The sequence below is a fragment of the Ascaphus truei genome, chromosome 15 (assembly GCF_040206685.1).
Source record: "Ascaphus truei isolate aAscTru1 chromosome 15, aAscTru1.hap1, whole genome shotgun sequence".
NCBI lineage: Eukaryota > Metazoa > Chordata > Amphibia > Anura > Ascaphidae > Ascaphus > Ascaphus truei.
Genome location: NC_134497.1, coordinates 15335310 through 15359230, shown reverse-complemented (window position 1 = coordinate 15359230; position 23921 = coordinate 15335310). Strand labels below are relative to the sequence as shown.

General features: G+C 46.9%; 1 protein-coding gene across 1 annotated transcript in view; it reads left to right on the top strand.

Moving 5' to 3' along the window:
- Positions 1-11915, top strand: part of MMP24 (matrix metallopeptidase 24) — a 107157-nt gene extending 95242 nt beyond the window's left edge. Inside the window, exons 8-9 of the mRNA XM_075571774.1 lie at positions 6809-7075; positions 10815-11915. Coding sequence (XP_075427889.1) covers positions 6809-7075; positions 10815-11152 — 605 coding nt within the window. The 3' untranslated portion in view covers positions 11153-11915. The remainder of the gene's footprint in view (positions 1-6808; positions 7076-10814) is intronic.
- The last annotated feature ends 12006 nt before the right edge of the window (positions 11916-23921 follow it).

Genomic DNA, 23921 nt, shown 5'->3' with positions numbered 1-23921 from the left:
AATCAGAACTGTGTTTGATTGCCAGATATGGAAAAAGTATGGGTCAGCGGAATCTGGAAGTGTGCCGCTGACTCTAGCGCCGCTCACAGCCCCGAACTCTTGTAGTGTATCCTCACTAGCGGTGTCAGGCCTTAAAGGGTAAACGCTGGCGCCAGGTACTGTGGAACACTCGGCTCCGGCTGCTATCCCGATCTCTCGATTCAGGGGTCCTGCCCTTCCCAAAATCTCCCAGTGCCTCACGTCTCCGCTTACTCAGGTGTTTCCGGAATCTTCTTTTCCCAATCGCGTGGAGTCACCGATGAGGGAAAGCGAGTCGGACACAAAGAGGTTTCTCAAAGTAGATTTCCTTCCATTCTGTCTTTTTCCTTTCATCTTTATGGTCAAGCCTTATATTGAACATTAACCCAGACAGATAATACTAGAAAACTTCGTAAGACTAAACCCAATTGGCGTAGAAAGGCAGAAGCAGATAAGATTATAGTACAGAAAAAACTTAAATGCATGCTTGCAAGAAGCCTGACAGATAACATGGGGGAATTAATATCTAATAGGGAGTAGTATGATATCATAGGCATTACTGAAACACGATGGGATGAAACTCATAACTGGGCAGTTAATTTAGAGGGGCATTCTCTTTTTTTGGAAGGATCGAGCAAATAGAAGAGGAGGTGGAGTATGTTTATATGTTAAACCGGATCTAAAACTTATTATAAGGGAAGATGTTTATGAAGGGAATGATGGCAATGTAGAGTGTAAGGTTACGGACCCAGGGGAGCAATGGTAGGCGCGGGGGGGGGGCGGGGCCATGACGGGGGGGGGGCACGGCCATGCCGGGGCATATCTGTCCTTCCATTGGCTGCCCGCCGAACACGTGATGTCGCTGCACGGGAAGACAACATTTTTGTCTTCCCTGCCAGCGAACGCGTCATCGCGCTTTGCACGCCCACTGAGGCCTGCCCCTATAGAGGGCTGTGGTGTGTGGCGCGCAAGCTGTAGCGGCCACTGGGGACTTGGCCTTAGACATTTATTATATTGTAATTAGGTTTGAATCCGAGAACGAGACGTCACTAATTAATTATTCTGATTATGCAAAGATTCTTCTTTAAAACAGGCTGTGTCGCATACTCGATTATTCTGATAGTAAATTAATCTTCTCTAGATTCTTTGTTACATTATAAACTGAAAAGTTATAATGGGATTGCAGCCGTGTGGGGGTTGGCTGAGGAAGGGGCCCCGAGGGTGACAATTGAGTTACAATCACTATCCGTTGGTCCACTGAGGTTATCATTTGTGTAATCGAAGTTTAATTCCTTGTATGGAGAGTGGGTAGTTCCTTATCAGTGTTAAGCTGAAAGACACATGCTGATGCCTTATTTGGGCATAATACTTAGAGTAAAGATGGCGTCTAGGTGATTTTGTCTGGATAAATATTGGCAATAAAGCTAAGAGAGCTGAGAGACGGGGATAACACCAGGACAGGGTGTTTTAAGATGAGACAGAAGGGTTAGCGCCAAGAAAAGAATGATTATACAACCCTCTTAGAAAATATGATAACTTATTTGATGTCACCGCCATTTATTTACTGTTTCTGAATGTAAGTAATTATCTGAAGAATAAAACGTTTCTTTTTGTGTGCTAAAAGCCGGAATGCAGAGTATTGTTATACCGCTGTGATAATACAAGAGACATAGAACATTTTACATAGGGGCTTTGTGGATAGAAATTAGCAGGGGAGGTAACAGTACAAAGAAAATGTTTGTTGGGAAATGCTATAAACATCAAAATACTTTTGCAAACGGAGAAGGCATCAAAACTAGGTAATGTTTGCATAATGGGAGAAATTAATTATCCAGACATAGACTGGATTTGGTCATATCAAACAATGTAGTCCAGGAACATTTGGGTAACAGTGATCATAACATGGTCTCATTGGAAATAAATTATAAAAAAAACAGATTACTTTGGTTCAACAAGGACTTTAAACTTTAGAAAGGCAGATTTTAATAAACTGATGACGTATCTAAAAGGAATAAATTAGGATGATATTTTTTGCAGGGTAAAATGTGGAAGATAAATGGGAAGTCTTTAAACCATTGTTAGAAAAGCACACTTATCAGTGTATACCCTTGGGTAATACGTATAAAAGAAACAAGTTTAAACCAATGTGGCTAAATAAACAGGTAGGGGGGGAAATGGACAATGAAAAAAGGATTGCAATAGAAAGTAAGATCAACCCTAAAAAGTTCTTTAAGTACCTTAATAACAAAAAAATTAGAAGACAAAATATAGGACCCTTTCAGTGTGAGATGGGCAGGCAGATTATTGGAGATAAGGAAAATGCAGAGGTATTAAACAAATTCTTTGCCTCTGTGTTTACCAAGAAGAATCAATTGCAATTGTACTGTAGTGCCACGGGTGAAAGCCACAACCTCTATATTAACGAACAATTGGTTAATGGAGGAAGAAGTTCATAGGCGGCTTGATAAAATTAAAATAAATAAGGCACCTTGCCCCGATTAAGGAGTTAAGTTCAGTAATAGCCAAACCATTACATTTAATATTCAAGGACTCCATTCCCACAGGCTCAGTACCACAAGATTGGCGTAAAGCAGACATCGTGCCTATATTTAAAAAGGGAGACAGATCACAACCGGGGGATTACAGACCTGTAAGCCTGACATCAATAGTGGGGAAGCTACTTGAAGGCTTAGTACGGAATAATATTCAGGAATACCTAATGGCAAACAAAATTATTAGTAATAGTCAGTATGGATTTATGAAGGATAGATCATGCCAAACTAACCTTATTCGTTTTTATTGGGAGGTAAGTAGGAATTTAGACCAGGGTAATGCAGTCGATTTTGTCTTCTTAGATTTTGCAAAGGCATTTGATACAGTTCCACACGAGGTTAGCGTACAAAATAAAGCAAATTGGACTTCGTAAAAATATTTGCACCTGGATTGAAAACTGGTTTAAGGACAGACAACAGAGGGTTGTCAATGGAACATTTTCGAGACACTTTGCCATTTTATCTTGTACTCAGACACCTGCAAGGCTACTGCAGTAATGAACTGTAGCATTCAGAGTACCATAGGCAAATGTATTCAGAAGATATTCAGTGCGCCACCTGCCAGCCATGCACGTAACTGCAACAACTTAAATAAAGGCACAAATAATAATTCCAGACGAGGTGCGTCATTAATTTCACACCACGGGGCCCCCGCCCAAAAGTAAATGACGCTATATCAGTATGGAGAAGAAAAAGAAAATCTCAAACTGGTGGCGGTTCTCAGGGCTGACGCAATGAAATCTCTGAATATCTAAACCAGGCCTGCACAACTCGTAAAGTGCGGAGGGCCGAAATGCTCCAAGGAAAAAAAAATTGGGCCGCACGGGTAAAATCATCATCATCATCATCATCATCATCATCATCATCATCATCGTCTCTCCTCCAGCACCTCATCATCATCCTGCACGTCCCATCACTCTCCCCCCCTGCATCTCCCATCTCTCCCCCCCTGCATCTCCCATCTCTCCCCCCCTGCATCTCCCATCTCTCCCCCCCCTGCATCTCCCATCTCTCCCCCCCTGCATCTCCCATCTCTCCCCCCCCTGCATCTCCCATCTCTCCCCCCCTGCATCTCCCATCTCACTCCCCCCCCCTGCATCTCCCATCTCTCCCCCCCTGCATCTCCCATCTCTCCCCCCCTGCATCTCCCATCTCTCCCCCCCCCCTGTATCTCCCATCTCTCCCCCCCCCTGCATCTCCCATCTCTCCCCCCCCTGCATCTCCCATCTCTCCCCCCCTGCATCTCCCATCTTTCCCCATCTCCCCCCCCTGCATCTCCCATCTCACTCCCCCCCTGCATCTCCCATCTCTCCCCCCCTGCATCTCCCATCTCCCCCCCCCTCTGCATCTCCCATCTCTCTCCCCCCTGCATCTCCCATCTCTCCCCCCCTGCATCTCCCATCTCTCCCCCCCCTGCATCTCCCATCTCACTCCCCCCCCTGCATCTCCCATCTCTCCCCCCCCTCTGCATCTCCCATCTCTCCCCCCCCCCTGCATCTCCCATCTCACTCCCCCCCCTGCATCTCCCATCTCTCCCCCCCCCCCTCTGCATCTCCCATCTCTCCCCCCCTCTGCATCTCCCATCTCTCCCCCCCTCTGCATCTCCCATCTCACTCCCCCCCCTGCATCTCCCATCTCACTCCCCCCCCTGCATCTCCCATCTCACTCCCCCCCCTGCATCTCCCATCTCCCCCCCCCCTGCATCTCCCATCTCCCCCCCCCTGCATCTCCCATCTCCCCCCCCCTGCATCTCCCATCTCCCCCCCTGCATCTCCCATCTCTCAATCTCCCTCGCCCCCCCAAGCTTCTTTGCCACCCCCCCCCCCCCCCCAATCTCCATCTCTCTCTGGTCCCACGGGTCCCACTCCCTGCCTATGCGACCACACTGCCGGGGTGCAGGAGGGAGGGCCAGAGGGAGAGTCTGGGTGCCGGATGGGGAGTTACAGCGGGAGAGCGGGAGGGCACGTGGCGGCCCCCCCCCCCTGCCCCCCCTCCCCCCCACCCAACCTCCCCCCCCTCCCCCCCACCCAACCTCCCCCCACCCCCCCCACCCAACCTCCCCCCACCCCCAATCTCCCTCGCCCCCCCAAGCTTCTTTGCCCCCTCTCTCCCCCGCATCTCCCTGGTCCCACGGGTCCCTACCTTATGCGGCCACTGGTGAGGTAATGAAATAGACAGAAGCTCCAGGTGCTGCACTGGCTGGTGTGCAAAAGCGCGGGAGAGCGTGACTGCTGCTAGCCCCGCCTCCCATCCAATCCCGGGCCACGGCTCAGCTGCCTCTGCATATTTCCAGGGGGGCCATGCTTCCGCCCCACGTTGGGAGCAGGGAAGGGGGGGGGGTGGAGCGGGCCGCGCCGGGACCGCAGGGAATCGGCGCCATTTTTTTTTCAAAATTTTTTTTTTTTTTCAAAGTTTTTTTTTCAAAAAAAATTTTTTTTCAAAGTTTTTTTTTTTTTTTAAATTTCATTGAGGGCCGCACAGAGAGGCCAGGCGGGCCGCATGCGGCCCGCGGGCCGCGTGTTGTGCAGCCCTGATCTAAACGAAAGAAAAGGCAAAAAGATGGCGCAATGCCGTTTTATGCTGAAAATAATGTATAAGGGGTGAAAAATACTCTTACACATTTCCAGTATAATACATCATCGCTTGTAGACTATAGAAGTCAAGAGCGATGCTCTATCTTAAACGAGTCTCCTCCCCCCCTTCTCGCTGGGTCGGGCTGATAAGGGTCATGAGATTTCAATTCCTCGACTGAATAGAAGTCCGTTTGCGCCTCCGAACCCCCTACTCATTTCACTCTACAAAGAGCTTCCTCTTTTTGTCATTTGCCCCCGATTTCAATTTGGTGCAAGAGGCAGAAAGAGAGAGTGACGTGCGCGCTGACACACAAGTCTGATTCGCCAAGCGCTAAAGCGGGGTGTTGCAGAGCAATCCTGCGTTAACTATCAGGGGCTTGAAGTTAATGCAGAAACATAGTGCAATACCCCGCAGTGGTACATAATACCGTGCATCTCCCCCAAGGAAAGCCGACACCGGGGTTTTCTCCTTCAGCCCATACTATTACATTTATTTATTTATAAAATGTGTTACCAGGAAGTAATACATTGAGAGTTACCTCTCGTTTTCAAGTATGTCCTGGGCACAGAGTTAAGACAAATAATACATGGTTACAAATACAGTTACATAAATGAACAGGGTACAGGCATACCCCGCATTAACGTACGCAATGGGACTGGAGCATGTATGTAAAGCGAAAATGTACTTAAAGTGAAGCACTACCTTTTCCCCACTTATTGATGCATGTACTGTACTGCAATCGTCATATATGTGCATAACTGATGTAAATAACGCATTTGTAACAGGCTCTATAGTCTCCCCGCTTGCGCACAGCTTCGGTACAGGTAGAGGGAGCTGGTATTGCTGTTCAGGACGTGCTGACAGGCGCATGCGTGAGCTGCCGTTTGCCTATTGAGCGATATGTCCTTACTCGCGAGTGTACTTAAAGTGAGTGTCCTTAAACCGGGGTATGCCTGTATACATTATATACAAGACATTGCATGCACAGTTAGAGAAGATGTATATTATGGGCGTATGCAACAGTTACAGACCAGATTAAAATGTGAGACAGCCTTAGATTTGAAAGAATTTAGACTGGTGGTGGATGTGAGAGTCTCCGGTAGGTTGTTCCAGTTTTGGGGTGCACGGTAAGAGAAGGAGGAACGTCCGGATACTTTGTTGAACCTTGGGACCATGAGCAGTCTTTTGGAGTCAGATCTCAGATGATAAGTGCTGCGTGTGGTAGGGGGTGAGGAGCTTGTATCACATATCACTGTATTCCTCATTAACAGCTGTTGACACGACCCGAATTGCCAGTTATGCAGATCTTAGATAATCACTAGATCTCACGGGTACCGGTGGGGTCCCTGAGTTCAGAAGTAGGTTGAACGCTGTCAGACCCCCCAAGAGGCACTAACGTAAAAACACTCTTCCCAAAAAATAAAGGAGCCCCACAGATTGCTGCTTTAAACTGAATTATGTATTGCTGTTTAGATAAGTGCATTTTACTTTGCTTAGGTTTTTGGTACCTTTTTTTTCCATACAAAAACACCGCTGCCTAAACCAGTTGTACGGCTTTGTATGTTCTTCATTTATTTATTAAAGCATGTTCTCATCATGTATGTTCTTCCATTTATTTATTAAAGCATGTTCTCATCATGTCTGTTCTTCCATTTGCACTACAGGAGATAAATACTGGGTCTTCAAGGAAGTCACTGCGGAGCCGGGCTACCCCCACAGTCTGGTGGAGTTGGGCAGCTGCCTGCCCCGGGAAGGTATCGACACGGCGCTGCGCTGGGAGCCGGTGGGCAAAACCTACTTCTTTAAGGGGGACCGATACTGGAGATACAACGAAGAGAAGAGGGCCGCCGATCCAGGATACCCCAAACCCATCACTATCTGGAAAGGAATTCCGGAAGCCCCCCAAGGAGCTTTTGTGAGCAAGGAAGGCTGTAAGTAGAACGCTGTTTAAGTAAAGATCACACGTGTTACCGTATTTTGGTGTCCTTAACGGTGGAAGGCAACCCTGTCAATGCTGAAATAGCCTGGAAGAGCAGAATGGGACATTTGGTCGTGGCCATTTAGCCGCGGTTAAATGGCCGGTGGCGTTCGGCCACGGAAGGACCCTCCGCTACAGCCGATCCGCCGCTGGAACCCCAGCAGGGGGGCGGAAGCAATGGGGGAGAGCAGGCAGGGGGTGCGAGCAGTGGGGGAGAGCAGGCAGTGGGGGAGAGCAGGCAGGGGGCGCGAGCAGTGGGGGGGCACGAGCAGTGGGGCGAGCAGTGGGGGAGAGCAGGCAGTGGGGGGGAGCAGTGGGGGAGAGCAGGCAGTGGTGGGCGAGCAGTGGGGGAGAGCAGTGGGGGAGAGCAGACAGTGGGGGGAGAGCAGTGGGGGAGAGCAGGCAGGGGGCATGAGCAGTGGGGGAGAGCCGGCAGGGGTGCGAGCAGGCAGGGGGGCGGAAGCAGTGGGGGAGAGCAGGCAGGGGGCGTGAGCAGTGGGGGGAGAGCAGGCAGTGGGGCGCGAGCAGTGGGGGGGCACGAGCTGTGGGGGAGAGCAGGCAGTGGGGGGCGAGCAGTGGGGGAGAGCAAGCAGTGGGGGGCGAGCAGTGGGGGAGAGCAGGCAGTGGGGGAGAGCAGGCAGGGGGGGAGAGCAGACAGGGGGCATGAGCAGTGGGGGAGAGCAGGCAGGGGGGCGCGAGCAGTGGGGGAGAGCGGGCAGGGGGCGAGAGAAGTGGGGCAGAGCCGGCAGGGGTGCGAGCAGGCAGGGGGTGCGAGCAGTTGGGGAGAGCAGGCAGGGGTTGCGAGCAGTGGGGGAGAGCAGGCAGGGGGGGGGAGAGCAGTGGGGGAGAGCAGGCAGGGGGTGCCAGCAGTGGGGGAGAGCAGGCAGGGAGTGCGAGGAGTGGGGGAGAGCAGGCAGGGGGTGCGAGCAGTGGGGGAGAGCAGGCAGGGGGCGCCAGCAGTGGGGGGAGAGCAGGCAGGGGGTGCCAGCAGTGGGGGAGAGCAGGCACGTGTTACCGTATTTTGGTGTCCTTAACGGTGGAAGGCAACCCTGTCAATGCTGAAATAGCCTGGAAGAGCAGAATGGGACATTTGGTCGTGGCCATTTAGCCGCGGTTAAATGGCCGGTGGCGTTCGGCCACGGAAGGACCCTCCGCTACAGCCGATCCGCCGCTGGAACCCCAGCAGGGGGGCGGAAGCAATGGGGGAGAGCAGGCAGGGGGTGCGAGCAGTGGGGGAGAGCAGGCAGGGGGCGCGAGCAGTGGGGGGGCACGAGCAGTGGGGCGAGCAGTGGGGGAGAGCAGGCAGTGGGGGGGAGCAGTGGGGGAGAGCAGGCAGTGGTGGGCGAGCAGTGGGGGAGAGCAGTGGGGGAGAGCAGACAGTGGGGGGAGAGCAGTGGGGGAGAGCAGGCAGGGGGCATGAGCAGTGGGGGAGAGCCGGCAGGGGTGCGAGCAGGCAGGGGGGCGGAAGCAGTGGGGGAGAGCAGGCAGGGGGCGTGAGCAGTGGGGGGAGAGCAGGCAGTGGGGCGCGAGCAGTGGGGGGGCACGAGCTGTGGGGGAGAGCAGGCAGTGGGGGGCGAGCAGTGGGGGAGAGCAAGCAGTGGGGGGCGAGCAGTGGGGGAGAGCAGGCAGTGGGGGAGAGCAGGCAGGGGGGGAGAGCAGACAGGGGGCATGAGCAGTGGGGGAGAGCAGGCAGGGGGGCGCGAGCAGTGACGGAGAGCGGGCAGGGGGCGAGAGAAGTGGGGCAGAGCCGGCAGGGGTGCAAGCAGGCAGGGGGTGCGAGCAGTTGGGGAGAGCAGGCAGGGGTTGCGAGCAGTGGGGGAGAGCAGGCAGGGGGGGGGAGAGCAGTGGGGGAGAGCAGGCAGGGGGTGCCAGCAGTGGGGGAGAGCAGGCAGGGAGTGCGAGGAGTGGGGGAGAGCAGGCAGGGGGTGCGAGCAGTGGGGGAGAGCAGGCAGGGGGCGCCAGCAGTGGGGGGAGAGCAGGCAGGGGGTGCCAGCAGTGGGGGAGAGCAGGCAGGGGACGCCAGCAGTGGGGGAGAGCAGGCAGGGGGCGCCAGCAGTGGGGGAGAGCAGGCAGGGGGTGCGAGCAGTGGGGGAGAGCAGGCAGGGGGTGTGAGCAGTGGGGGAGAGCAGGCAGGGGGTGCGAGGAGTGGGGGAGAGCAGGCAGAGGGCGCCAGCAGTGGGGGAGAGCGAGCAGTGGGGGAGAGCAGGCAGGGGGCGCCAGCAGTGGGGGAGAGCAGGCAGGGGGCGCCAGCAGTGGGGGAGAGCAGGCAGGGGGTGCGAGGAGTGGGGGAGAGCAGGCAGGGGGTGCCAGCAGTGGGGGAGAGCAGGCAGGGGGTGCGAGCAGTGGGGGAGAGCAGGCAGGGGGTGCGAGCAGTGGGGGAGAGCAGGCAGAGGGTGCGAGCAGTGGGGGAGAGCAGGCAGGGGAGGGTGAGCAGTGGGGGAGAGCAGGCAGGGGGTGCGAGCAGTGGGGGAGAGCAGGCAGGGGAGGGTGAGCAGTGGGGGAGAGCAGGCAGGGGGTGCGAGCAGTGGGGGAGAGCAGGCAGGGGGCGCCAGCAGTGGGGGAGAGCAGGCAGGCGGGCCAGCAGTGGGGGAGAGCAGACAGGGGGTGCCAGCAGTGGGGGAGAGCAGACAGGGGGTGCCAGCAGTGGGGGAGAGCAAACAGGGGGTGCCAGCAGTGGGGGAGAGCAGGCAGGGGGCGCCAGCAGTGGTGGAGAGCAGGCAGGGGGCGCAAGCAGTGGTGGAGAGCAGGCAGGGGGCATGAGCAGTGGGGGAGAGCAGGCAGGGGGTGCCAACAGTGGGGGAGAGCAGGCAGGGGGGGAGAGCAGGCAGGGGGTGCCAGCAGTGGGGGAGAGCAGGCAGGGGGTGCGAGGAGTGGGGGAGAGCAGGCAGGGAGTGCGAGGAGTGGGGGAGAGCAGGCAGGGGGTGCCAGCAGTGGGGGAGAGCAGGCAGGGGGTGCCAGCAGTGGGGGAGAGCAGGCAGGGGGCGCCAGCAGTGGGGGAGAGCAGGCAGGGGGCTCAAGCAGTGGGGGAGAGCAGGCAGGGAGTGCAAGGAGTGGGGGAGAGGCAGGGAGTGCGAGGAGTGGGGGAAAGCAGGCAGGGAGTGCGAGGAGTGGGGGAGAGCAGACTAAAATGTTTGCGCACCCTTGTGCTAAAGCATAATATTTGAGACAGTGTCAATACAGTATAAGTGCTATTGTAGCCTTCAAACATCCCTGTACTGAAACAGTGTTACCCATCAACTTTCCTTTAGCAGACAGTAAGATTATCACAATATTTATTTAGGACATTTAACTCCCTCACTGCCAGAGGTGCCATCTGGTAGTGAAGTGGTTAATGGGTCTGCAGAGTTCACAGTAGGAGTTGTGTGTGTGTGTGTGTGTGTGTGTGTGTCTTTGCAGGGTGGGTCAGTCTGCTGTGTATAAGTGTATGTTTGCTATGCTTCCGAGAGGTCCTTTAGCAGCAATGGTCTTCCCTGTGCCCGCCCCAGCAACTGGACAAGGACGGATGGATGGACGGACGGACGGACGGATGGACGGACGGAAGGATGGAAGGATGGACGGATGGAAGGATGGACGGATGGACGGATAGATGGACGGATAGATGGACGGATGGACGGATGGATAGATGATTTAGATACACATACATACTAAAATATATACAACATTTAAAATATGTATGTTTTTTTTCCCCCCAGTTTATACTTATTTCTATAAAGGAAAGGAGTACTGGAAGTTTGATAATCAGAAGCTGACCGTGGAGCCGGGTTATCCGAGATCAATCCTCAAAGATTGGATGGGCTGCAACCAAAAAGATGTAGACAGCAGCAAGGACCGCCACCTGCCCCACGATGACGTGGATATTATGGTCACCATAAATGACGTCCCCAGCACCGTCAACGCGATAGCAGTGGTCATCCCGTGCATACTGTCGTTGTGCATCCTTGTCCTGGTATACACAATATTCCAGTTTAAAAACAAAGGCGTACAGCAACATGTCACCTACTACAAACGCCCCGTGCAGGAATGGGTATGACAAGACCTGGAACATTTTCAATTTTTGTTTTTTAGTTTTTTTTTTTAATGAGGGCTAAAAGGATATTGGGATCAAAAGCCCATCAAGTGAGACTTTTCAACGGACATATCTCTCTCTTTGAAGATCCTGGTACTACCAGTAAGGAAAGACACTGAGAAATTACAGCGATGGCCTTACACAGTGGATCCTCTTTCATTCTTACTGCCTCATGCGTTATCTTTTTCTAGCGTGCCATTTTCCAGACGCTCCTTTTTTTTTCGTGAGTGCCAGATGCTGTACCCTTCTTGGAATTTCTTTACAAGAAGGATTTATCTGACTGAGAACACATCTTCAAACCAGCTTTCTCCATGGGAGACAGATAGGGTACTTCCAACCTGACGCGTTTCTATGGCTTTGGGCAGAGAGAGATCAAGCGTACGTTCTCCAAATAAGGAAAAAAGAGTTGTTAGTGAGTGGCAAGCCATGCCGAGGAACAGATATTGTTTTTAAATGTACAAAAGAGGAACTCACCATTTTTCAATCCCTGCTGGTCAGAAATATTGCATACAATGGTTGTTAATTATTGACTATTGAATTTGGCCCTCTTTGCTTGCGTCGAGAAATAGTTGTAAGACTTAGAAGAATGTCTTTCTTGCTGGTCGATATCTCATTCACAGCCGAGAACGAGAAATAAAAGATCCGATTCATACTCACACATGACAATATCAAATGGTAAATGTTGTGTTACTGTAGAAAACGACAAGAAAGTGAAATAAAAATACAAGTTACAATAAAAAACATGGTTTTGTTGAATTTTGCAGAAAAAAACATAATTGCTACATCTTTTTATATATATATATATATATATATATATATATATATATATATATATATATATATATGTATATGTATATGTATGTATATATATATATATATGTGTGTGTATATATATACTTGTTTCATTCATATTCAAATTGTTGAGACCTTAGGCTTCCTGCAGGAATTTCCCCCCAAAATTCTGATGCCTGTAAAACGTTATACATTTATTTAATAATGACCGTGGAAAACTGGGTTTTAAAATCCAATGCTGTTTGGTTTGCACTTTATTCTGAAACTGTAAATTTTAAATGAATGTACAGTGCCAATATCGAGAGCTAGTTTATACATGTTTATTTGTGTTATGCCAGAGATGCCATTCACCATTAACCAGGTTACGTCTGCTGAAAACGTGACATTTGTCACTGAGCAGAAAACACAGATGTAGCAGGACAAGCTGCTGCCCCTTCCCCCCCCCCCCCACTCCCCAGCCGCGTCGTAGGGTTATCACTGGGGAGGCTCCATATGATCGGGAGCACGGAGCCCAAGGAGAGATGTCGCTGCATCGCGATCTCCGCAGCTGCTGCCGCGGTTCAGGAGACAACAAGTTCTGTTACATCTGTATTTTCTTCTCAATGACAAAGTTGAAAACAAGCTATTGCTTGTTCCTCTCGTACAAAGGTGGGGTGGCCACAATTGATATGATAGTACCATTGGACAAAATTACATCAATAATCTATATATATAGTCTCTTTGAAGTCTGCTAGGGAAACTGCTCCGCCTGCTGAGGTGGAGCCAGGGAGAATAAGCAGCAGACGTTACCGTGGGAACAATCTACTGCAGGCTTTGGGCCTTTACAATAATGGAAGAAGAAAAAAATAACCGCAAGGACAAATTAAAAATATGGGTGTGTTTACATGGCATCACATTCAGCCCAGTTTATTTATTGGGGTGAAGGGCAACTTTAAGCTTACACATCATATATAACACTGGTTTTATACCTCTATTCCGGGTCACACGAGATCTAAGGAACGATCCATTTATACACAAGTGCATATTCATAATCCTAGAGGAGAGGGTTAAAACCAGTGTCACCTAATATAGCGTATTTTCAGCAATGGTTTATTGTATGGTAAAGATGGTGGTGGCCATTTTGTGAGGACAAAGATGATGTGAAATTATGAAGATAGCCTTTGCAGCATTTGACGTAATAAAAGTTACGCTGCAACCTTTTTGAATTTGATGGGAGTGTTAAACCGTGTTTCCGAACCCCAACTAGAGCAGGTATTAGGAATAACCCATGAATAACTTTATTAAGCACACATGTATGCAGTCACCTTATATGTGAAAGCGTGATATATTGATTACCACCACCCAAACGATGGCCTTGCAGCGGCCTCCTAGCCCTCGGCGGGGTCCCATGACCGAGGTGGTCAGACTCCACCTCTCCACCCTGCTCCCTGCCCTCCCTGGCTGCTCTCCTCCCACCAGCACGAGGGGGGAGTGGAGGGGGGGTGGGAGGGAGGCGCAGAGTGCTACTTGAAGCCCAGCTGGTGGGGAGCGCGGCCTGTTCGCTGCCCCCCAGCAATTTGTTGCGTCCAGAGTAAAAGCTTCAGAAAAACTGTTCCATTCTGTCAGTGGGTTTCCACCTGTCTTCCGTTGAACCCTGGAATTCCCGGGGGATCCCTGAGAAATGTTCGGTAATGGGGGAGTTTACTCTTCAATGTCCAATCGTTTTACTTATTTTTTTTTGCCATAATTCATATGGTGATCCTGTGATTGAAAAGAGTTTCTCACTATTGCACTGTATTGTTAAATATAATATAAGGTGAATTCTTCGTTTATTTAAAAACTACAGGCTAAGTGTCTTATGGCTTCTGCAAAGGCACAATAATGTTTAAGGGTTTCCACAAAGCTATAATGCATTTTTAAAGGATTGTACCGTTTCTTAAAAAATGTCGTTAAACCTGCGTCCAAATCACTTGATGAAGAGGAGCATGTTACATTTAAATATTTCAAGGCACAAGTCAATTTCATTTGTTGTAATGCTAATAAAGAATATCACTTGTGAGCAGTCACATGTCTCAGCCAGGTCTGCAACCCTGCCTTTCCTCATTATCTCCCAGCATGCAGTGCTTCCACTGCAGCCAGGGATTCTGGGAAATGACATGCAAGTGAGCATCTTGTCCATTTTAACATTGACCCCTCTAAGATTATGACTGCCGTATTAGGCCGAGCTCACACTGCCTGCTACGGCCGCGCGCTTCCGTGCACGCCTCCGCCGCGCACTCCTGCAGCCCAGCGATCTGTGAGCTAGCTGCAGGAGTTGGGTCGCGGTGATTGGGGGCGTGACGAACGCGTCACAGACCTGGTTGGCCTTTATTGGCTGAACCAGCTCACGTGACGCGACTGCAGCCCGAAATTTCAATTTGGGTTGTGGCGGCAAAATGTCGCAGCGTCAACGCTGTACTTTGCCGCCACAAGCCGTTTCTAGTGTGACAACTGTCATCCACTAGCCTCAAAGTGTGCCGAACGTGCGCACGCACTTAAGCGCGCGCACGTCGCATAGCAGGCAGAGCGAGCTAGCCCTTATACAGCTTTCCAACATAGCCTGGGTTATAGAAGTGCAGAGCCAGCTTGTTGTAATAAAACTGGTTTATACTACGTAACATCTTAGTGTTAGTAGCAGTACACATTTTTGTCGCTATTTACTCATCTTTATTGTATAGCATTGTAGAACCTGGAATTAGTGGGCAGCTAAGTGGGGATTTTACAGCTGCGATGGTCATGTTACACACAATGAACATACGATTTTGATGTGCACTGGTACATTCTCTCTCACGTACTCGGCATCTAAAGAAAACTATCATTTTTGGACATCTTTAATGCAGAGGTTTCCTTGGGAATTGAAAGCAAATGTTGTTGTCTCAGACAATATTTAATTTTGATACGAGTGTATGATGTCTTTTACGTAGAAAAAATAACAGGCAGACGAGGCAGAATAAAGGCTGGTCGTTTCAAAAGCCACTTTTAAAATTAAGCACAATACAAGCATTTTAACCCCCTTCGCACTGAAGGAATACAAGTTGTATATACATTGAACATGGGATGATATATAATGCAGCGCGTTGTCAAATACCTTTTAATGTTTGGAAGGGAGCATACAGCCTTTGATGTACTCACGTAGAAAATTCCTGCAATGTACATTACTGTACCTCTCTCTTTAGTAGCAACATCCTTTTTAGATTCTAGTACAACACTGTGCAGATACAGTATACAGGTAGAAAAGTGCCCTTACTGAATGATATAGTCACCGGTTCCGCTATAGCACATCAAACTTAGAAGCTTTAAAAGGTAGTGGTTTATTTTCTGGGGACAGGTCATGGACCTATACACCTGACCCCCATACAAATATATATTTAAATATCCAATAAAAGGGTTTTATTTGCACCAATTCACTCTGCATTGTCACACTACGAGTGCATTCAGTAGGGCACTTTTCTACCTATATACAGTACTGCATCTGCTATTGGCCCTACATTGCACCTTATAGTATGCTCTACTATTGCTCTATTTCTATAGGCTGATGCGGACATTTTCCCTTCTCTCTTCTTCCCTCTACCCACTACATTTATACAACACTGTGCACAAAGATGGTCTTAAGCACATGAATACACATCCCCCTCTTTAATTAAATCGGGTTTGTAGTATTGAGAGCCAGGACTGAAGCTCCTGACACAGCCTATTTGACGTTTTATTGCTGCTAAGAAGAGACATCGGTCTATAAGGCAAGTTACTTTTGCTTATGTCATTGACCATATAGAAGAGTCTCAATGGTGCAGTTCCACGCAAGGGACCGACATAGATGTATTTGGCTTCCCTGGAAAGGAAACCTTCACCACTTTTTTGGAGCTGCAAAGAAATTCCTCATTTCCTTTTCACTGAGCCCTATAAAATGATTATCACGTGTTTATCCGACGAGGAAATGGTCAGGACTGCCAATTTGCAAGGCGTTCACAAATGACACAGGTGGCATAAACATTGTTCAAAGTCAACGAATAGCCTAGGAAACATACGGGCATACCCCGGTTTAAGGACACTCACTTTAAGTACACTCGCGAGTAAGGACATATCGCCCAATAGGCAAACGGCAGCTCGCGCATGCGCCTTTCAGCACGTCCTGAACAGCAATACCGGCTCCCTACCTGTACCGAAGCTGTGCGCAAGCGGGGAGACTATAGAGCCTGTTACAAATGCGTTATTTACATCAGTTATGCACGTATATGACGATTGCAGTACAGTACGTGCATCAATAAGTGGGAAAAGGTAGTGCTTCATTTTAAGTACATTTTCGCTTTACATATATGCTCCAGTCCCATTGCGTACGTTAATGCGGGGTATGCCTGTAATGGTTGACGTGAGAGTTCAAACTGAATATGGTGATCTAACAAGAAGTTTTTGTATTGAAATATGTGCTGTATCTTCAAGCGGAATTCTTTTGACATTATTTTTTTTTTTTTTAACATTTACCTTTTTATATTCAGCCACATAACTGCCTTTTGTTAGAAATTACCTCAGGTTATGTTAAACATTTACTGACTCTGATGATGAAAACAAAAATGCATTGGCATTCTTTCACTTATTGTACGGAAGCAGAAGATTTGGAATTAATACGGTTCCACACTGTGTATGTTCACTGCTCCAAATAATTTCGAGACAATAAACAGAGACACAGCCATGAACACGAACTCTGATTTGTTTCAGATTAACTCACTTTAATAAACGCCTTTAATAAACGTATAGGATTGTTGCTGTGAAAACACTCCAATGTATTTTGTAATAATACCCTTTTTTTATTTAAAATGACATCATATTTATATATCAAGACTTTGAAACTGTCAGTTAATGAGTGCGATAGGCACATATTTTTCCATGGTAGAGATGCAAAACCAATGGCAAAGCAATTAAGAGAGAAAAAAAACTACAGTACCTTTTTATTTATACCAATAGAAAGCATGTGGACTATAAATGTGCAGCGATTATTTTAAAATATATATATATTTAATTCTATTGCATTATTTGGTGGAACATTTTCTTTACCATCACTTATTAAATGAGTGTGACCGGGCTGGCATGTGACTATATATATGTTTATTGCCTTTTAAAGTACGCATTTCTTTTTAACTTCAAGGCTTCCGTGTAGCAGTTTGTTTGCCAACAATCAATGCCAGTTTGCCCCCACATTAAATAAATATCGCATGCAAAGGGTATGTCCCTGTACAGACGGAGTCCTAACTATTGCGCCCCAAAACCATTTGTTCAACAGTTATCATTGGTCACCTTCATCACATGTTTAAGGGGTAATACTTTTGCATTGTAAATGATTCTGATGTTAAAAAATATGTTTGGGATCTTTAAGAAAAAAAAAAAATTCTTCAAATCAGTTATTTGAGTGACCTGTTTACTGCAATTCTGCAATCAGCAAGCGAAGATAGCCTTGGTTAAATATTAGCTCCTAACGGAAGCAGCATTGTGTATTTTGTGGTGTTCGTTGTTGTGCTATAAGGAGATAGGCGTTACTGGACATTTTGACAACGAAAAGGGTAAATAAATATTTGAAATAATCGAAAAGGTGTTATGTCGCTGAGCGCTTTCACTTTATTGCAAGTTCAACGTAACCTGTTACTGGTCTAAAAAAAAAAAAAAAAAAAACCCTGAGCCAGTCACAAAATGTGATTATTATTTTTTTCTCCTTTGTTCATTCTTGTCATATACACTATTGTGCATGTTTATAGCGGGGCTTCATCAAGCTATATACATTAAATGAGGTCTACAGTATATGAGACACTGTTGGATTGCATCAATTTGCTGCATGCCTCCCTACTGTGTTAGAAAAACAACCTATGTACCAACATTTTACTTAGAACATTTTTGCGCGTCAAAATGTCAGTGTCCAAAGGTAATACAAACCTTCATAAAATGTGCGTTGTCTGTGTTAAAGCTTGGACTTATTTTTGGCGCGTCGCGTCATGGTAGATACCCGCTTGATACAATTTGAATGAAAACAGAATGATTTTGTCTTTTTTAATTTATAAGTAGTATTAGTAAATCATCAAAAACGATTCTTTTTTTTTTTAGTACACACACACTTAACACGTGTACGCCGAGCGGGGTCCCATTTCTGTGCACCCAACGCGGAAAAGGTCATTTTTGACGCTGCTGGAGCAGGTAGAGACATTTTAGGTTAGAACAGTCACAGGCACACGCAAGCGCATTGAAAAATACGGTTTCCCTGCTCCAATTTTGCAACACAAAAAAACACGTTTGAGATGCTTGGTACATACTGTAGGTCTCTGAATTAAAGCGTTGCAGAGAGAATCACTCTACTGACTGCTTATCATAAAAGTAATGCAGTGTATAACATAGGTGACCAGTAGGCACTTTTCTTCTGTATGCAATGTTGAGTTTTTACTGCAAAGGAAACCACTTTCTTTGAATTGTATTATTCTGCTGTTAGAATAACACATTTACCTTGATCTAAAATGTGATGCAGCATAATTTTTTTTAAAGCTTTTTTTTTTTTTTTTTTCGTCAAATAAATTGTCTCGCTCTTTGATTTTTGTATCATTATTAATAGAGTTATGTCCCAGAACAGCACGGCCTTTGAAATAGGCTATTATATTACATTGATTGATCCATTAAAATAAACTTGCCTCTACTTTGTATGTGTTGTACTAAGTTATTTGTTGAATCTTACTCTGATATTATGTTCACCAGAAAATCATAAATTAGTAGAATGCAGTTGTGTAATTGTGTTTTTTTTTTTTTAGCTTTGATGAGCCCTATAATTATATTGTGACATTCTGAGGAACTCCAACTCTATCTAGTAGCGCGTCTGAAATCAGATGCATTGTAAGGAGCCCCAACCCTCTCTAATAGCACCTGAGATCAGATGCATTGTAAGGAACCCCAACCCTCTCTAATAGTGTGTCTGAGATCAGATGCATTGTAAGGAAACCCCACCCCTCTCTAATAGCGCGTCTGAAATCAGATGCATTGTAAGGAAACCCCAACGCTCTCTAATAGCGTGTCTGAAATCAGATGCATTGTAAGGAAACCCCAACGCTCTCTAATAGCGCGTCTGTGATCAGATGCAATGTAAGGAACCCCAACCCTCTCTAATAGCGCGTCTGTGATCAGATGCAATGTAAGGAACCCCAACCCTCTCTAATAGCGCGTCTGAGATCAGATGCAATGTAAGGAACCCCAACCATCTCTAATAGTGTGTCTGAGATCAGATGCATTGTAAGGAACCCCAACCCTCTCTAATAGCGCGTCTGAGATCAGATGCATTGTAAGGAACCCCAACCCTCTCTAATAGCACGTCTGAGATCAGATGCATTGTACGGAACCCCAACCCTCTCTAATAGCGTCTGAGATCAGATGCATTGTAAATTCTTCTGTATTTGGTACAATTTTCAAATGACCTGAAAATTGAACTTTTTAGGGATATCCGGGGAACCCAAGAGATCCTAGGAACCCCTGTTGAAAAATACTGACCTACATATTGATTGATGATGTGAAAACATACATAAGTGAGATTTTATAACAGTTTATTACATTATACAAATCTGCCTTTCTCTTAGTTACCATACTCTATTTAAGGTTGTACTGTATAAATATGGGGGACCTTACCAAGAGAGTAGAGTCCCAGAGAGGAAAGAAGAGGGGTGGCCTTTCTCTTACCCATCATAGCATATTTAGCTTTTTGATACATTTGTCAGCCTTTCTAGCACTATAGAATTAAAGTACCAGTATAACACAAAACATACACAAAATTGGTGGGATTCAAAATCTGTCTCGGCTTTCAAGCGAAAGATCTTCAGCGTTACTGTACACTCAAGAAGATGGACCCGCACACATACAACAGTCTAATTGCTGTTTAATTAATGAATTATGTATTAATTATATATTAATTATTAATTGATTCTTCATTATTAATCATTATTATTAATTGACCATAATTATTATTATTATTCATGTTTCATTGGTTATTCATTGTTATTGATTATTCATTATTATTATTCGTTATTATTTAATATTATACAATTATTATCATTGATTACTGTTAATTGATTTTTCATTATTATTAATTACATATTGATTATTCATTATTATTGATTGATTACTTATTATTCATTATGATTGTTTAGTTTCAAATATTATTAATTGATTATTCATTATTATTGTTTATTTGTACAGGGCCAAGATATTACGCAGGGGGGGGGTACAAAGGGTGTACTGGGTTTAAATGACATAAACAGAAGGACATACCAAATAAGGGCAAATAAGCACAAACAGATACAAAAAGGTAATAAGTGTCTTGCTTGTAAGATCTTACAATCTAGTGGATATAAGGGACAATGTTGAAACAAAAGGTCAAGTGTCTACTCGTTGTGGATGGAATGTGTCTCAGGATGGAATATGATCCAGCCACACAGCTGATTCCATTAACGTTTGGGGGTTTTGATGTTAGTGGGTGTTAGATAGCTTGGAGTTTTATCCAGCTGTGTATCTGTTCCCAATTTGGTTACACGGGTGAGAGGGGCCAGAGTTGGATGTCAGAGGTATGCCAGATAGACATATTTGAAAATGTGAGTTTTTTAATGTCTGCAAGCTGGGGGAGAGTCTGATGGTGCGTGGAAGTGAATTCCAGGGAGAGGGGGCAGCACAGGAGAAGTCTTGTGGGTGGGAGTGAGGAGGTAATTAGGCAGGAGGAATGGAAGTTGACATGGGCAGAATGTAGGGGGCGTTTAGGGATATATTTGGGGATGAGGACTGAGATGTAAGGGAGGCCAGCATAACTGAGAACTTTGTAAGTCAGAGTTAGGATTTTAAAGTTGAGTCTAGAGGATATGGAAAGCCAGTGTAGGGATTTGCTTGTGGTGTCATGAGTAATGTAGATGAGTATGGCAGCAGAATTTTGGATGGATTGGAATTGGGACAGGTGCAGAAGGAGAATGCCAGCTAGGAAAAAGTCACAGTAGTCAAGGCGGGACAAGATAAGTGAGTGAATTAGGATTTAGTTGTGTTATGAGTGAGAAAATGGTATACCCTACCTAGCAATATTTCTGATGGCAGGATGTAATGAGGGGTTGAATGTGAGGAATGAAGGAAAGGGCAGGGCTAAATATGACCCCCCAGGCAGCAGGCTTGAGGTGTTGATGAGCGTGTGGTATTATTGACTGTGAGGTAGAACTGTGGGTTTAGGGGTGGCAGTGGAAACAAAGAGTATTAGTTCTGTTTTGATAAATGGTGAGGCATCCAGGTAGAGTGTCAAGGGTGTCCCTCTCAGGTCTTGAACCCTTCTGCTTTCTAGCCAGGAGGTCTCCCGCTCTGCCACTGGGACTGCTGATTGTATGTTGCGGATTTCTGCAGAGAACTCTCTGGGTTTCCTGATTGCCTCATTGCCTGCACCTGCTTTATTAGCCTCATCGAGGCCTATATATGACCTCCCCTTCCTGCTCCCAGACCAAATTAAGGTTGCCAGGTGTCCGGTGTTAAATAATACAACTTATTATTTCTCATTCAGAAAGATTCCAAAACTTCAGAAGATGATTTTCCAGTAGACAAAGTCAATTTACTCTAACAAAGTTATTTACAAAATGAGAGTTGATGATACATGTGTTTCTGATGGTTATTCATAGAATAAGACTCCTTATGCACTAACATGCTGCTTAGATGTTATTTGCAGTGAGTGTGCTTCCTTGAAGAAAGTCCAGGAGAAAGAGAACAGCCTGCTGAATGTAACTGGTAGATATAGATTACTAAACTCTGCCGCTTCCTGCCTCATTGTCACGGGAACTTGTGAGAGGCCTATATTATACACCAAAATACATGGGTTGAACTGAACACGACTAGATATGATAAAATGTAATTAATTCCTTGAAAAAGGTGAACACACGAGATATACAAATAACAGACAAAATATGCACTTACTTAAAGTTGTAATGATGAAATAGTCAGAAATCTTTACTAGCAGTTCATGCGGCAATCTTGAAAATCACAAAGACAATTGAGTAATGGCTGAGCCTGGTTTATATACCATCTTAGCTCTTACTCTTAACCTTAGGGCGCCTAACTGGCTAGCAGACTCTTTTGAAGTAGAATCTTTCTTATCTGCAAGTGTGAATTATGACACTTACAGACCACTCCGCTTCTTTGTTCTTCTGCTCTACTGTAAACAATCAGGGCGGTCAACCTTTGATCAGAGGACTTATGCTAGACTATCTGTCTGTCCTCCTGACCTATTAACATAGCAGATGGGTTCTTAGTCTTCATACCAGATCCGAAATACTATTCACAGCTTAATATCTTCACATATTAATAGATTCCGTTCTGTTGGGCCCAGTGGGTCGAAACCTGCCTGTTTTTTATGCCGACAGTGACTCTACATATTGACCAAGTTTCAGCTCTCTGCGACCCCCAGAACCAGAGATACATAAATGCCCTTTAAAACACTTTTTAAAATACAGGATTCGTCCCTTTAAAAATGAATCTCTGCTTTTCACTTTTTCCCTATTGAAATCAACGGGTTCCGCCGCCATAGCGTTGAATGGCGGGGCTCCGCCATTGCCATCAATGTGGTTCCCCGCCATAGACTTTCAATGGAGAGGCGCCGCCATTGAAGTCTATGGAAAAACCAAAAATCTTTACATTTGCCCACACTCCATCTGGTTGATCGGAGAGGGCTGGGAATGGCCATGCATTAATGCCGGAACCTTGGCTACATGCCACCCAAATCCCATCCCTCTGGTCATTCCAGAGCCGGAGATATGGACTTACATTTTTCACCATTTCGCACTTAGCCGTTTTCACGCCACACGGCTTTTCCCCATTGGAATCAATGGCCGGCGCCGTCATAGACAATGCATGGTCGCACGCCGCCATTGGATTCAATGGGACCTCCGCTCCGCCATTAAAATCAATGGCGCGACCCTCTTTCTCCGCTCGACCCTTTACGGGGGTCCCTCATTCCCGGACCCGGTGTGGGTCGTGTGTGGGGGTTCCTAGGGGCTAGGGGCAAAAATAATTTTATTCCCAGGTGCCCAAGAACCTAAGATTCCCACGCCAATTGTCATTGAACTTGACCGAAGTGATAAAGCTCTTTTCAAAGACATTGTATCCGCTTTTGCGGTCTGCGGTTTGGATGGCTGCCAACCTGTTCCTGAAGAGCGGCGTCGAGGAATCCTCATTGAAGTCAATGGCCCCATTGACTTACAATGGGAAACCGCCGCTCCTCCTCTCGGACGCCACCTGCTGGTCGTCACTGGAAAACAGGTCCAAAACCGCTACTTCTGCCATTAGAATGCATGGAGCCTCAATGGCGACCTATGGAAGGCTGCAAAATGGAGCCTGAAAGGCGGGAAAAGGGAACAAAGGGCTATAATCACTGAATTAACATTAACCCCTTCCCTCCCGCATCAACACTAGTGTAGGTGTTGGTGCAAACACTGGGATGAGACAATACATTTATACAGGGGAATATACATTGGGATGCTGAAGCAAGGTAAAAACACATTACTGGACCACAGTCCAGTTAACCCCTTGCTTCCCAAGTAAGAGCAGGGGGTGGCCAAATGGGGTGTAACCCCTTTAATCCCGGGCCAAACCCCCTCTCCCATGACACTCATGTCTAAGGACAAAGACCCTTTCAAACTACTACAGAGCCTGATTTCCTGCAAGGCCTTGACTTTCTATACTTAAGCCAAACCCCCCAACATCTGGCATAAATCAAAAGCCTATCTTGGGATTCAGTTCCCTTCGTTACATAAAAATGTAAAATCCTACAACATATTTTCAATAAAATTGTCTTGATATAAGTTCTCATTCATACATTTTAATATAATAAATTGATTCCTAACATCCGGTTTTTGAACCAGACAGACCGGTATTTTGCCCCTCTGTCCGGTAA